This window comes from Oncorhynchus kisutch, linkage group LG10 (assembly GCF_002021735.2).
Source record: "Oncorhynchus kisutch isolate 150728-3 linkage group LG10, Okis_V2, whole genome shotgun sequence".
Lineage (NCBI taxonomy): Eukaryota > Metazoa > Chordata > Actinopteri > Salmoniformes > Salmonidae > Oncorhynchus > Oncorhynchus kisutch.
In genome coordinates, this window is record NC_034183.2 from 49,721,964 (window position 1) to 49,738,299 (window position 16,336).

The 16,336-nt window shown below is 44.3% G+C and overlaps 1 protein-coding gene across 1 annotated transcript; it reads right to left on the reverse strand.

Annotated features, from left to right (window-relative positions):
• Positions 1–14,013: 14,013 nt before the first annotated feature.
• Positions 14,014–14,988, reverse strand: LOC109897576 (heat shock protein Hsp-16.1/Hsp-16.11-like). The gene has a single exon (XM_020492084.1). It carries the CDS (start codon positions 14,853–14,855, stop codon positions 14,148–14,150), a length of 708 nt encoding a protein of 235 aa, XP_020347673.1. The 5' UTR covers positions 14,856–14,988; the 3' UTR covers positions 14,014–14,147.
• Between the last annotated feature and the right edge of the window lie 1,348 nt (positions 14,989–16,336).

Sequence of the window (16,336 nt, forward strand, 5' to 3'; positions counted from 1 at the left end):
TGTAGCCATGAAGTGCTTTGAAAGGCTGGTCATGGCTCACATCAACACCATTATACCAGAAACCCTAGACCCACTCCAATTTGCATACCGCCCTAACAGATTCACAGATGATGCAATCTCTATTGCACTCCACTGCCCTTTCCCACCTGGACCAAAGGAACAGCTATGTGAGAATGCTATTTAAAAATATATATATTTCACCTTTATTTAACCAGGTAGGCTAGTTGAGTACAAGTTCACATTTGCAACTGCGACCTGGCCAAGATAAAGCAAAGCAGTTCGACACAACAACAACACAGAGTTACACATGGAATAAACAAACATACAGTAGAAAAATCTATATACAGCATGTGCAAATGAGGTAGGATAAGAGAGGTAAGGCAATAAATAAGCCACGGTGGCGAAGTAATTACAATATAGCAATTAATCACTGGAATAGTAGAATGTGCAGAACATGAATGTGCAAGTAGAGATACTGGGGTGCAAAGGAGCAAGATAAATAAATAAATACATGAGCTAGATTGGATGAGCTATTTACAGTTGAGCTATGTACAGGTGCAGTGATCTGTGAGCTGCTCTGACAGCTGGTGCTTAAAGCTAGTGAGGGAGGTAAGAGTCTCCAGCTTTAGTGATTTCTGCAGTTCGTTCCAGTCATTGGCAGCAGAAAACTGGAAGGAGAGGCGGCCAAAGGAAGAATTGGCTTTGGGGGTGATATACCTGCTGGTGCGCGTGCTACGGGTGGGTGCTGCTATGATGACCAGTGAGCTGAGATAAGGCGGGGCTTTACCTAGCAGAGACTTGTAGATGACCTGGAGCCAGTGGGTTTGGCGACAAGTATGAAGCAAGGAACAGCCAATGAGAGCGTACAGGTCTCAGTTGTGGGTAGTATATGGGGCTTTGGTGACAAAATGGATGGCACTGTGATAGACTGCATCCAATTGGTTGAGTAGAGTGTTGGAGGCTATTTTGTAAATGACATCGCCAAAGTCAAGGATCGGTAGGATAGTCAGTTTTACGAGGGTATGTTAGGCAGCATGAATGAAGGATGCTTTGTTGCGAAATAGGAAGCCGATTCTAGATTAAATTTTGGATTGGAGATGTTTGATGTGAATCTGGAAGGAGAGCTTACAGTCTAACCAGACACCTAGGTATTTGTAGTTGTCCACATATTCTAAGTCAGAACCGTCCAGAGTAGTGATGCTGGACGGGCGGGCAGGTGAAGGGCAGTGATCGGTTGAAGAGCATGCATTTAGTTTTACTTGCATTTAAGAGCAGTTGGATGCCACAGAAGGAGAGTTGTATGGCATTGAAGCTCATTTGGAGGTTAGTTAACACAGTGTCCAAATAAGGGCCAGATGTATACAGAATGGTGTCGTCTGCGTAGAGGTGGATCAAAGAATCACCAGCAGCAAGAGCGACATCATTGATGTATACAGAGAATAGAGTCGGCCCGAGAATTGAACCCTGTGGCACCCCCATAGAGACTGCCAGAGGTCCAGACAACAGGCCCTCCGATTTGACATACTGAACTCTATCAGAGAAGTAGTTGGTGAACCAGGCGAGGCAATCATTTGAGAAACCAAGGCAGTTGAGTCTGCCAATAAGAATGTGGGGATTGACAGTCGAAAGCCTTATCCAGGTCGATGAATACGGCTGCACAGTAATGTCTCTTATCAATGGCGGTTATTTTTTTATTTTTTTATTTTTTAATATATTTTTTTTACCTTTATTTTACTAGGCAAGTCAGTTAAGAACAAATTCTTATTTTCAATGACGGCCTAGGAACAGTGGGTTAACTGCCTGTTCAAGGGCAGAACGACAGATTTTGTACCTTGTCAGCTCGGGGATTTGAACTTGCAACCTTTCGGTTACTAGTCCAATGGTCTAACCACTAGGCTACACTGCCGCCCCATTATGATATCGACCTTGAGCGTGGCTGAGGTGCACCCATGACCAGCTCTGAAACAAGATTGCATAGCGGAGAAGGTACGGTGGGATTCGAAATGGTCGGAAATCTGTTTGTTAACTTGACTATCAAAGACCTTAGAAAGGCAGGGAAGAATAGATATAGGTCTGTAGCAGTTTGGGTCTAGAGTGTCTCCCCTTTTGAAGAGGGGGATGACCGCGGCAGCATTCCAATTTATGGGAATCTCAGACGATACGAAAGAGAAGTTGAATGGGCTAGTAAATGCAACAATTTCGGCAGATAATTTTAGAAAGAGATTGTCCAGATTGTCTAGCCCGGCTGATTTGTAGGGGTCCAGATTTTGCAGCTCTTTCAGAACATCAGATATCTGGATTTGGGTGAAGGAGAAGTGGGGCAGGTTTGGGTGAGTTGCTGTGGGGAGCGCAGGGCTGTTGACTGGGGTAGGTGTAACCAGGTGGAAAGCATGGCCAGCCGTAGAAAAATGCTTATTGAAATTCTCAATTATAGTGGATTTATAGGTGGTAACAGTGTTTCCTAGCCTCAGCGCAGTGGGTAGTTGGGAGGAGGTGCTCTTATTCTCCATTTTACAGTGTCCCAGAACTTTTTTGAGTGCTACAGGATGCAAATTTTTGCTTGAAAAAGCTAACCTTATCTTTCCTAGCTGCCTGTGTATATTTGTTCCTAACTTCCCTGAAAAGTTGCATATCAAGGAGGCTGTTCGATGCTAATGCAGAACGCCACAGGTTGTTTTTGTGCTGGTCAATGGCAGTCAGGTCTGGAGAGAACCAGGGCTTATCTGTTCCTGGTTCAAATTTTTTTGAAAGGGGCATGCTTATTTAATATTTTAAAGAATAACCAGGCATCCTCTACTGATATCCTTCCAGGATACCCGGGCCAGGTCGTTTATTCATTGACTACAGCTCAGCGTTCAACACCATAGTGCACTCAAAGCTCATCAATAAGGTAAGGAACCTGGGACTAAACACCTCCCTCTGCAACTGGATCCTGGACTTCCTGACGGGCCGCCCCCCAGGTGGTAAGGGTAGGTAACAACACATCCGCCACACTGATCCTCAACACGAGGGCCCCTCAAGGGTGCGTACTCAGTCCACTCCTGAACTTCCTGTTCACTCATGACTGCACAGCCAGGCACGACTCCAACATCAGCATTAAGTTTGCCGATGACATAACAGTGGTAGGCATGATCACGGACAACAACAAGACATCCTATAGGGAGGAGGTCAGAGACCTGGCCGTGTGGTGCCAGGACAACAACCTCTCCCTCAACGTGGTCAATACAGGAGATGGGGATGATTGTGGACTACAGGAAAAAGGGGACCTGGTACGCCCCCATTCTCATCAACAGGGCTGTAGTGGAGCAGGTTGAGAGCTTCAAGTTCCTTGGTGTCCACATCACTAACAAACTAACATGGTCCAACCACACCAAGAGTTGTGAAGAGGGCACGACAAAAACTATTCCCCCTCAGGAGACTGAAAAGATTTGGCGTGGGTCCTCAGATCCTCAAAAGGTTCTACAGCTGCACCATCGAGAGCATCCTGGCGGGTTGCATCACTGCCTGTTATGGCAACTGCTTGGTCTCCCACCGCAAGGCACTAACAGAGGGTAGTGCGCACCACCCAGTAAATAAACGAGGCAAAGCTTCCTGCCATCCAGGACCTCTATACCAGGCGGTGTCAGAAGAAGGCCCTAATAATTGTCAAAGACTCCATTCACCCTAGTCATAGACTGTTCTCTGCCAAGTCTAGGTCGGAGAGGCTTTAAAACAGCCTCTACCCCCAAGCCATAAGTCTCCTGATCATCTAATTAAATGCCCCCCCCCCCCCCCCGTTACACCGCTGCTACTCTCTGTTGTAATCATCTATGCATTGCCACTTTAATGTACATATTACCTCAATTACCTCGACCAACCGGTGCTCCCGCACATTGACTCTGTACCGGTATCCCCCAGTATATAGTCTCACTATTGTTATTTTACTGCTGCTCTTTCTTGTTACTTTTATTATTCATATATTTTTTTGAACTGCATTGTTGGTTATGGGTTCGTAAGTAAGCATTTCACTGTAATGTCTATGTTTTCGGTGCATGTGACGAATACAGTTTGATTTTATTAGGTTTAGAAACAGACTTTGTGACATTTTCTTAGATCCAATATATACTGCATTGGTTTTGTATTATTTTCAACACAGGATTAAATTAGGCACAGTACCAGTCAAACGTTTGGACACACCTACTCATTCCAGGGTTTTTCTTTATTTGTACTATTTTCTACATTGTAGAATAATAGAGAAGACATAAACACTATGAAATAACACATATGGTATCATGTAGTAACCAAAAAAGTATAAACAAATCAAAATATATTTTATATTTGAGATTCTTCAAAGTAACCGCCCTATGCCTTATCTTTGCACAATCTTGGCATTCTCTCAACCAGCTTCATGAGGTTGTCACCTGGAATGCATTTCAATTAACAGGTGTGCCTTGTTCATTTGTGGGATTTCTTTCCTTCTTAATGTGTTTGAGCTAATCAGTTGTGTTGTGACAATGAAGAAAATAGTACAAATAATGAAAACGCCTTGAATGAGTAGGTAGGTGTGTCCAAACTTTTGACTGGGACTCTCTCTCTCTATATACAGTGGGGCAAAAAAGTATTTAGTCAGCCACCAATTGTGCAAGTTCTCCCACTTAAAAAGATGAGAGAGGCAAATAATTATAATAATAATAATAAATAATTTTCATCATAGGTACACTTCAACTATGATTTTTTTCTTTTTATGAATTTATTTGCAAATTATGGTGGAAAATAAGTATTTGGTCAATAACAAAAGTTTATCTCAATACTTTGTTATATACCCTTTGTTGGCAATGACAGAGGTCAATCCTTTTCTGTAAGTCTTCACAAGGTTTTCACACACTGTTGCTGGTATTTTGGCCCATTCCTCCATGCAGATCTCCTCTAGAGCAGTGATGTTTTGGGGCTGTTGCTGGGCAACACGGACTTTCAACTCCCTCCAAAGATTTTCTATGGGGTTGAGATCTGGAGACTGGCTATGCCACTCCAGGACTTTGAAATGCTTCTTATGAAGCCACTCCTTCGTTGCCCGGGCGGTGTGTTTGGGATCATTGTCATGCTGAAAGACCCAGCCACGTTTCATCTTCAATGCCCTTGCTGATGGAAGGAGGTTTTCACTCAACATCTCATGATACATGGCCCCATTCATTCTTTCCTTTACACGGATCAGTCGTCCTGGTCCCAAAAACAGCCGCAAAGCATGATGTTTCCACCCCCATGCTTCACAGTAGGTATGGTGTTCTTTTGATGCAACTCAGCATTCTTTGTCCTCCAAACACAACGAGTTGAGTTTTTACCAAAAAGTTATATTTTGGTTTCATCTGACCATATGACATTCTCCCAATCTTCTTCTGGATCATCCAAATGCTCTCTAGCAAACTTCAGACGGGCCTGGACATGTACTGGCTTAAGCAGGGGGACACGTCTGGCACCGCAGGATTTGAGTCCCTGGCGGAGTAGTGTGTTACTGATGGTAGGCTTTGTTACTTTGTTCCCAGCTCTCTGCAGGTCATTCACTAGGTCCCCCCATGTGGTTCTGGGATTTTTGCTCACCCTTCTTGTGATCATTTTGACCCCACGGGGTAAGACCTTGCGTGGAGCCCCAGATCGAGGGAGATTATCAGTGGTCTTGTATGTCTTTCATTTCCTACTAATTGCTCCCACAGTTGATTTCTTCAAACCAAGCTGCTTACCTATTGCAGATTCAGTCTTCCCAGCCTGGTGCATATGTCTACAATTTTGTTTCTGGTGTCCTTTGACAGCTCTTTGGTCTTGGCCATACTGGAGTTTGGAGTGTGACTGTTTGAGGATGTGGACAGGTGTCTTTTATACTGATAACACGTTTAAACTGTTGCCATTAATACAGGTAACGAGTGGAGGACAGAGGAGCCTCTTAAAGAAGAAGTCACAGGTCTGTGAGAGCCAGAAATCTTGCTTGTTTGTAGGAGACCAAATACTTATTTTCCACCATAATTTGCAAATAAATTCATAAAAAATCCTAAAATGAGATTTCTGGATTTTCTTTTCTCATTTTGTCTGTCATAGTTGAAGTGTGTCTTTGATGAAGATTTACAGGCCTCTCTCATCTTTTTAAGTGGGAGAACTTGCACATTTGGTGGCTGACTAAATACTTTTTTGTTGCCCCACTGTAGATATATATATATTTATTTTTTTACATATCTGCATCCTTAGTTTGTCCATTATATGATTTGCGTGAGATTACCTGCGTATAGTTATTTATTATCTTACCTACCACTAATAGCCACCGGCCCCATGAATATTTAAAGATTTGTCAAAGCAGAAATCTTTTTAAACCCGTGAGTCACATGCTGCAGCCTCATAATCCCACGGGAACACACACATGTCTGTCTGCTTAGTTTAGTACACCACAGCATCTGCAACCTGCGGCTGAGCTATCACCAACATCACTAATGTGCTGTGAGCTCTAGATAAAGGACTGGAGACCCAGCTAAACGCTTGCCTGCACTCGCCCCTGTATCGGCTAGATGGCCTGACAAATCAAATCAGCCTTCGACCCCCTGCCTCGGCCCTGGCCATACCGAGACAGCGTCGGAATCCATCTTCATTACCAGTTCATATTCGTCGCCATGGCGAAGCTCATTGGGTTTGACGCAGCGGACCACATTTCATGCTGTCGTCTCTATGACATCCAGAACCTTCGAGGGAGCTGCGCTCCAGACCTTGTCCTACCGCCCGCTCATAAACGCCCAATAGCAACATGATCTAATATTACACAGGTCTGTAATAGCTGACGGTGGCAATAATGTTCTCCCATTGCGCTCTCCAAATTAGGTACCCTACCTTGGGAGATGAGAGGATTTCTGGAAGATCAAGACAAACAATAAAATAGAACCCTCTAAATATTAGAATCCTTTTACATTCTGGAAGATACTGATGGTGCAGAGAGATGTCAACAGAAAGTATCCCCTTTGAAAAGTCCTACACCTATAAAATGGATATCTCAGATCATAGCTAGAATATATAACTCAACCAAAACACCACTGAGCCTGTAATTTCGGTTAACCCAGAACTTGTGTAATTTGGTCAGGTGAGTGATTTAGTTCTGGGTCCATACGTGGTAGAAATTGGGAGTCCCGATTTGTGAAGTCCACTCTCGCAAAATGAAGCTCTCAGCCCCCCCATCCAAATATCAGTGAAACACAGGAACTACTGATGCTACAGGAACTGTTGCTGTGTTATCCTTCACATTATTTGGATTACACACAAAATATGTCCAAGAGAGATTACTGAGCCCCTGAAAACTCTTCCCAGACCATTATCGTCATGGCTTCACTCTCCAGCAAACAAACCCAAGACCAGGAACAAAGACCAAATGCCTGTGTCCTGATAGAACACATCATACAGGTCAGATTTCACAGATGAGACTCTGGAGGGCTGAGGCATAACATAACATTTTCTGTCTGTCCACCTGTTCTTCCACCTCAGGTGCCACAGATGATCACACATCATAATGGACAGTCATAGTGAGGTATTGATCTTGTAGGATCTTGTTCATATCCATAAGGTGGCTGTAGACTGTATCAGGAAGATCTGTAAGCCTTGTGGAGCTCATCTAGTTTATAAGTGCAAGGCAGGGAGTTTTTCCTGTTTTTCATGTGACTTGGCCAGGAAAACTCTGGGCCCTTATAACTAGGGCAAGATCATTTAGTCTTACTTAGTTATGGATCTGTAGTGTAGTTAAGGGTGATAATGAAAACAACCCACACTATTCTCAGAGAGGATAGTGTAGTTATGGATCGAGAGAGAGAGAGAGAGAGAGAGAGAGAGAGAGAGAGAGAGAGAGAGAGAGAGAGAGAGAGAGAGAGAGAGAGAGAGAGAGAGAGAGAGAGAGAGAGAGAGAGAGAGAGAGAGAGAGAGAGAGAGAGAGAGAGAGAGAGAGAGAGAGAGAGAGAGAGAGAGAGAGAGAGAGAGAGAGAGAGAGAGAGAGAGAGAGAGAGAGAGAGAGAGAGAGAGAGAGAGAGAGAGAGAGAGAGAGAGAGAGAGAGAGAGAGAGAGAGAGAGAGAGAGAGAGAGAGAGAGAGAGAGAGAGAGAGAGACTGACACTTTGGGATGATGATGATGATGTGGCAGCAGCTGAAAATCGATACCAGTCAGACACTATTTTAGACCAACGTGCTGTCTACATATTCATCCAGATTATACAAGCTGCCAGGCAGGCTGTGGACTGTGTCATTGGGTTTAGTTTGTCGTACAAGGAACCATATTTACTGGGGAGAAAAGGGGATCCCTGAGATTTTTGGATCCCCCCTCCGGGTGATGATTATCCACTTGGATTGACAACGCTTTATTCGTGTCCCTAAAACATTGTTTAAGTGCTCTATCTAACATGAGATGATCCTTGGGTATAAGGATGGCAGAGGAAGCACTATTAATTTGTGAAAAACAGATCCCTGTTAACTGAATAGTGCAACTCGACTAGTGTATGTTTCTCTGAACGTACTGTACCAGCTCTTTCACCTATACGAATTTGCCTGTTCTACATTGGAGTGGAGCCTTTACACATTGGAAAGGGTCAGCTAGCTCTCATTATGTAAATCTTGATTTCGGTGACATTTAAATAAAGCTAAAGATTTAAGTGGTTTCCTTTCTTCTTCTCTTCCTAGAGTCTATCCCGTTGCCCCGGGCATTACTCATCAAATATTAACTGCTGTGTTTTGTCCCTGTTATGGCTCGACAACAAATAGTGTCCCAGGTAGCAAATGTCAGAGGAACCTTTACAGATACTAATTTAGGACCCTTCAGGGTGTTGGGTGTAATGGTAGCATTTAAAGCTCTTTCTTCTTCTCCTATCCCTGGTGTTGAGTTCCCCCAAGTGTAGAGACGAAAGATGCTGTTTTCCGTTTGGCGTCTTACCCTTCTCTGAACCCCTTTGTCTCTGGTAGATTCTTCGTCATCAGCCTTAATAAAGGGATTCTGGAAGGGATTCTAGAGGTGATTGAAAAGTTGCCCGTGAGCTTAAGTTGAGAAAACATTTGTTTCAGTGGCTGTATAGGACGTATCCGTGATTAGTGCTTGACTTTAACTTGCTACAACTTTCCTGACTTGACTCCCTGCTCTGTTGAAGTTCACATTCAGTAACCAGTAACAACCAGTAACAACCAGACTGGTGTAAGTCTGAGCCAGGAGGTTCAGTGTGTCTTGTGAACGTGGTGAAAGCAAAGAGTGAATTGTGGGGTTTTACACAATGAGTGAATTGAAAATCTAGCTAGATTAGCTACCAGGTCTAGATTGGAAGCAGGTCTCTCAAAAAATACATTTTTCTTTATCTCAATGAGACTAACCTGGATAAATATAGGTTGAATTTAAAAAATATAGAAATAAAAGATTTATGATAGATAGGTGGCATACACAAAAAGTCACATGAAATGAACAAGGAAGAAGAGGCCTCTTACACTGCATATGTCAAATTACAGCTTGCGTTCCTGCTCAGTGTCACCTTAGTTTTTTTTAAACCATTACTAGAAGTTACCATGGATCTATACAGACTTGTTTGGTCTTCACCAGTAAACAGTACGCAGGACCTATACGAACTGATACGATCAAATGTTGCAATTATTCAACAGAAAATATGAAGCAAACCATTACTTCAACAGAATGATAGATGGTTTGGAAGAGTATGTCTGATTGAATTACACATACAACAACTGTAATGGGAAATTCCTTATTATAGGGTACTGGCGCCATCATCTGACAATGAAGAGGTAGTGTTTGTTAAGGGGGGTTAAGAAAGGAGGGATCCTCAAGGGTTCTTTGGGAAGGGTGATGGTACTATGTGGAACCATAATGACTCAAATAACCCTTTGGTTCTCAAAGAACCTTCAAATGGTTATTAGCAGTTCACAAAAGGGTTCTTTGCTCTTTTCGTTATAATAAAAATGTAGGGGTGGCGGCTCATTCAAATATTTGGGGGCGTTCTTTGCTTGCAGCTCTTTTTGTGCAAATGAGAATGTCATTCCAGTTTATCCAATCTGTTGTGTTATATGTGACTATGGCCAGTGACACACTGAACTCTATCTGAGAAGTAGTTGGTGAACCAGGCGAGGCAGTCATTTGAGAAACAAAGTCTTGGCCAGGTCGATGAAGACGGCTGCACAGTACTGTCTTTTATCAATGGCAGTTATGATATCAATTAGGACCTTGAGCATGGCTGAGGTGCACCCATGACCAGCTCGGAAACCAGATTGCATAGTGGAGAAGGTACGGTGGGATTCGAAATGGTTGGTGATCTGTTTGTTAACTTGGCTTCTGAAGATTTTAGAAAGGCAGGACAGGATGGATATAGGTCTATAACAGTTTGGGTCTAGAGTGTCTCCCCCTTTGAAGAGGGGGATGACCGCTGCAGCTTTCCAATGTACGATACGAAAGAGAGGTTGAACAGGCTAGTAATAGAGGTTGCAACAATTTCTGCTGATAATTTTAGAAAGAGAGGGTCCAGTTTGTCTAGCCCAGCTGATTTGTAGGGATCCAGATTTTGCAGCTCTTTCAGAACATCAGCATTCTGGATTTAGGTGAAGGAGAAGCAGGGGGGGGCTAGGAAAGTTTCTGCGGGGGGTGCAGAACTGTTGGCCGAGGTAGGGGTAGCCAGGTGGAAAGCATGGCCAGCCGTAGAAAAATGCTTTTTGAAATGATCCATTATCGTAGATTTATCGGTGGTGACAGTGTTTCCGAGCCTCAGTGCAGTGGGCAGAGGAGGTGCTCTTATTCTCCATGGACTTTACAGTGTCCCAAAACTTTTTGGAATTAGTGCTACAAGATGCAAATTTCTGTTTGAAAAAGCTAGCCTTAGCTTTCCTAACTGACTGTGTATATTGGTTCCTGACTTCCCTGAAAAGTTGCATATCACGGGGGCTATTCGATGCTAATGCAGTATGCCACAGGATGTTTTTGTGCTGGTCAAGGGTAGTCAAGTCTGGAGTGATGTCATGGCCGTCAAATGAAGTAGACCAAAGCGTGGTGAGAGTACATATTATTTTTTATTAGGATGATGATGACGGCGACAAAAACAATAAACAATACAAAAACAACCGTGAAGCTTAAGGGCTAAGTGCCACAAACAAACTTAATTTCCTACCCTGAAAGAAGGGAAAGGGCTACCTAAGTATGGTTCCCAATCAGAGACAACGATAGACAGCTGTCCCTGATTGAGAACCATACCCGGCCAAAACATAGAAATACAAAATCATATAAAACAAAAACATAGAATGCCCACCCCAAATCACACCCTGACCAAATTTAGACATAAAAAGGCTCTCTAAGGTCATGGCGTGACAAGTGAACCAATGCCTATATCTGTTCTTAGTTCTACATTTTTTTCAATGGGGCATGCTTTTTTAAGATGGTGAGGAAAGCACTTTTAAAGAGCAACCAGGCATCCTCTACTGAAGGGATGAGGTCAATATCCTTCCAGGATACCCGGGTCAGGTCGATTAGAAAGGCCTTCTCGCTGAAGTGTTTAAGGGAGCGTTTGACAGTGATGAGGTGTGGTCGTTTGACCGCGGACCCATTATGGACTCAGGCAATGAGGCAGTGATCGCTGAGATCCTGGTTGAAAACAGCAGAGGTGTATTTAGAGGGCAAGTTGGTCAGGGTGATATATATGACTGTTCCCATGGTTACGGATTTAGGGTTGTACCTGGTAGGTTCCTTGATAATTTGTGTGAGATTGAGGGCATCTAGCTTAGATTGTAGGATGGCCGGGGTGTGAAGCATATCCCAGTTTAGGTCACCTAACAGCACAAACTCTGAAGATAGATGGGGGCAGTCAATTCACATATGACGTCAAGGGCACAGCTGTGGGCTGAGGGGGGTCTATAACAAGCAGCAACAGTGAGAGACTTATTTCTGGAAAGGTGGATTTATAAAAGTAGAAGCTCGAATTGTTTGGGCACAGACCTGGATGGTATGACAGGCTATCTCTGCAGTAGATTGCAACTCTGCCCCCTTTGGCAGTTCTATCTTGTCAGAAAATGTTGTAGTTGGGGATGAAAATGTCATAATGTTTTGTGGCCTTCCTAAACCATGATTCAGACACAGCTAGGGCATCAGGGTTGGCGGATGTGCTAAAGCAGTGAATAAAACAAACTTAGGGAGGAGGCTTCTGATGTTAACATGCATGAAACCAAGGCTTTTACATTTACAGAAGTCAACAAATGAGAGCGCCTTGTGAAAGGGTGTGGTGCTGGGGGCTACAGTTCCTGGGTTAACCTCTACATCACCAGAGGAACAGAGGAGGAGTAGGATAAGGGTACGGCTAAAATATATAAGAACTGGTTGTCTAGTGCATTGGGGATAGAGAATAAAAGGAGTAGATTTCTGGGCGTGGTAGAATAGATTCAGGGCATAATGTACAGTCAAGGGTATGGTAGGATGTAGGAACAGTGGAGGTAAACCTTGGCATTGTGACGATGAGAGTGGTTGCGTCTCTGAAGGCATCAGTTAAGCCAGGTGAGGTCTCCGCATGTGTGGAGGGTGCGACAAAAGAGCTATCTAAGGCATTTTAGCGCGGGGCTGGGGGCTCTACAGTGAAATAAAACAATAATAACTAACCTAAACAGCAGTAGACAAGGCATATTGACATTAGGGAGAGGCATGTGTAGCCGAGTGATCATAGGGTCCAATGAGCAGCAATAGGTGAGCCAGGGAGTCGTTCAGTAGTCGCTACTACGCTAGGTGAGCTGGAGCTAGCGGGCCGGGGCTAGCAGATGGGTCTTCGGCGACGTGACAACGGAAAAGCCTGTTGAAACCACCTCGGTCGAATACGTCGGCAGACCAGTCGTGATGGATCGGCGGGGCTCCATGTCGGCAATAAAGGGTCCGGGCCAATTGGCGAAAGAGATATTGTTGCCCAATAATTAGCTGGTAGACCTCTTCGGCTAGGTGGGAGGTGGGCCTAGCTCGAGACTAGCTCTAGGCTAACTTGTGCTTGCTTTGGGACAGAGGCGTTAGCCAGGAGTAGCCACTCGGATTGCAGCTAGCCAGCTGCGAAGATCCGGTGTAATGGTCCAGAGCTTACGGTAGGAATCCAGAGATGTGGTTGAGAAATAGAAGTCCAATTTGCTCTGGGTTGATATCGCGCTGTGCAGACTGGCAGGTATTGACTGAGCTGAGGCTAGCTGGTGTTCGAGTTAACGGTGAAGACCGCTAGCCAACTGACTACTAGATAGTAGCTAGTTAGCTGGCTAGCTTCTGATGGGGGTTCCGGTTCTAAAGTATAAAAATAGCAGATCCGTACCACATTGGGTGAGGAGTATATTTAATCCGTACTAAATATATAAGAAAAAAAACTAGTAAAACTATTATTTACATGGGACAAGACAAAACACATGTCCGACTGCTACGCCATCTTAGACATACAGGAACATAAAGGGATCCGCTAAGGTTAAAAGCCAAATAACCCTTATTTGGCGCTACATAGAACCATTTGTTTTTAGTGTGTAGAGTAGCAAGTACAACATAAACACTTACTTTATATTGAGTGTTTCAATTATAATTAGGATGCTAGTTTGTATTTTAAGAATTTGGTCAAGCTTCAGGTTGGTGAGTGCTTCATACTGCAACATGGAAGAAATATTTTTGTTTTGTTTTTGCTCAATCTGTTTGGGTCGGCCTGGTAGGACCTGGTTCCCCAGCGGTTGGGCCTGTGTCCACCAAGTCCACACATACCTGTACCCCTGATTTCAATACAGATGTAGAGAACATGCAAATGCAACCAACGTGACATGCAACAATGTCTTTGTCCAGGAGACATCTGTCTCCTAATCCAGATGTCAGTGAGAAAAATACTGTGTGTTTTGAGGCAAGGTTGCATTTGTTTTTTGGACTGTAAAAGTATTCAGTTCACATGACTGTTTAAAGTGTATAGTATGCTAGTAATGACAGGATCCACCACTTATTTCTAGGTATCTATATTAAAACTGTCATCCACACAAGCCACAATTCTAGCAACCATCATTCCAATATCAGATTGTCTTTATTAAATCATATTTATTCAAATAGGCATATTATAAATTATTTTCCACAATGTCATCCACCGGATTATTAATACAATTAAATGTTTTATAAAATATTCAGACAGTCTTTGTAATTCAAGGTTTTGAGGTCTTCCCTGTTGTAGACTCTTCCATGTTTCCCTTGGCTATGGGTACATCCAGGGAAGTTCTGAAGTGGAGGGGGACCTCCTGCTCCTCTGTAGGGGCTTCCAGCTGGGGGGCGGCTGTGGGAGCTTCGATCCTCAGCTGTCCATCTTCTCCCAGAGAACAGGTCAAGGCTGTCAGGTCTAGGTGGGCAGGCAGGTCAATTTTCTGGACAAAGCCTTTCTGTTGGGACGAGGAGGAGGAAAAGGAGCAGGAAGAGGTGGCGGAGGAGGTGGATTTAGCCTCTTCTGCTTTGGCCTGTTTCATGGCCACCACGGCTAGCCTCCGTCCATCCAGCTTGACTGTGATGTCTTCTGGGTTGAAGCCTTGGACGTTTAGGCTCAGGGCCAGGGGGCTGTGGCTCCGGCCTGTCTCAGCCACCTGGCTCTGTGCTGTTGCTGGAACTCCTGTGATCCTCCTCTCCATGAATGGGGAGCCCATTCGGAGGTGGGCCCTCTCGTGCAGCTGGTGCATACTGGGGAGCCCATCGCGGAGCTCCTTGAGGAGATCACTGGCCAGGTTGGACCTCCTTTGAAAGACGTCCTCTTGGACGCCGGAGAGGGCCTGGTTGTGCATGGGGGGGAAGACCATCCTCTCCTGACTGAAGAAAGGATCGTTTCCGAAGATGCTCTCGATTGCTGGGGTGGCGGACTGAGTCATATTGTTATTTTTTCTGTTTTCCTTTCCAGTCTGTTTAGAAGAAGAGGAGTGTGAGTTCCTTGGATCTCTTGCTGTGAGGATCTCTTGGTTGGTGCTCTACTCCCGCAAGTGTTTCTGAACTTGTGGTAGTACCTCTCAGGCTTATATACTCCCTCTCTCCCTAAAGCCCTCCGCCTTGCTGCCCTATTTACAACACATGAGCTCAATAAAGAAGGACGGGGGAAGGGGGCATTAAGTGGTATGGTACAAGAATACCCTGCGAGAAGTCAGTGGGCTAAACTGAGCTTATGGCCATATCCTGTTTACGTTTTTACGGGGAGATGCTTCCATTTCTCCCTCTGTGTTTGTCATTGGTTCATTAGTCACAGCGCTGGGTTGGTCGTGCCACAGCTGAGGGTAGCCTTACCACACTCCACCCTCTACCCTGAGTCACGGCTGTTGGATGAGATCAACGGGGTAATGTTGTCCCTGGTGTTTCATACATGTGTTTGGAGCCCCACCCCTGACTATTTTGGGGGTGCTGGCTAGGCTGGGGCGACATACTAGAAGTGAAGGCTACAGATGGCTGGACACTGACGTGATCCCACAACTCTCCTTTAGGATCCAAGTGTTGTGGCCATGCACTAGGGGGCTATCCTCATAGTTCAGGATTGGTTCAATGAGCTAATGCACCAGGTATGTCTGTGAGCAGAGATGAGGCCCTGGCTCTGTGTTGCTGCTGGAACTCCATCTTCCATCCATTTGACCTCTTAGTGATGTCATTTGGAAACATAATGTTACCTTTCACTGCTATGCGGACAATACACAGCTGTACATTTCGATGAAACATGGTGAAGCCCCACAATTGCCCTCCCTGGAAGCCTGTGTTTCAGACTTCAGGAAGTGGATGCAACAAATGTTTTACTTTTAATCTCAGATGAAACAGAGATGCTTGTTCCAGGTCCCAAGAAACGGGGAGATCTTCTGTTGGATCTGACAATAAATCTTGGTGGTTGTAAAGTCGTCTCAAATAAAAACTGTGGATTGACCTGTGCGTTTCTCTGGACCTTGATCTCTCTTTTTGACGAACATATCAAGACTATTTATTTCAAGAAACTTTATGTCCAAAAATGATGCGGAAAAGTTCATCCATGCTTTTGTCACTTCTAGATTAGACTACTGCAATGTTCTACTTTGAAAAAGTAGCACTAGATAGCTTCAGTTGGTGCTAAACACGGCTGCAAGAATTCTGACTAGAACCCAAAAATGTGATCATATTATTCCAGCGCTACCCTCTCTACACTGGCCTCTAGTAAAGGCTAGAGCTGATTTCAAGGTTTTACTGCTAACCTACAAAGCATTACATGGGCTTGTTCCTACCTATCTCTCCGATTTGGTCCTGCAGTACATACCTACACGTACAGTATGGTCACAAGACGCAGGCCTCCTTATTGTCCCTAGAATTTCTAAGCAAACAACTGGAGGCAGGGCTTTCTCCTATA

Bases quoted from the DNA above. Each gene is read 5' to 3' on its own strand.
- LOC109897576 (XM_020492084.1), bottom strand. From the start codon at position 14,855: ATGACTCAGTCCGCCACCCCAGCAATCGAGAGCATCTTCGGAAACGAT.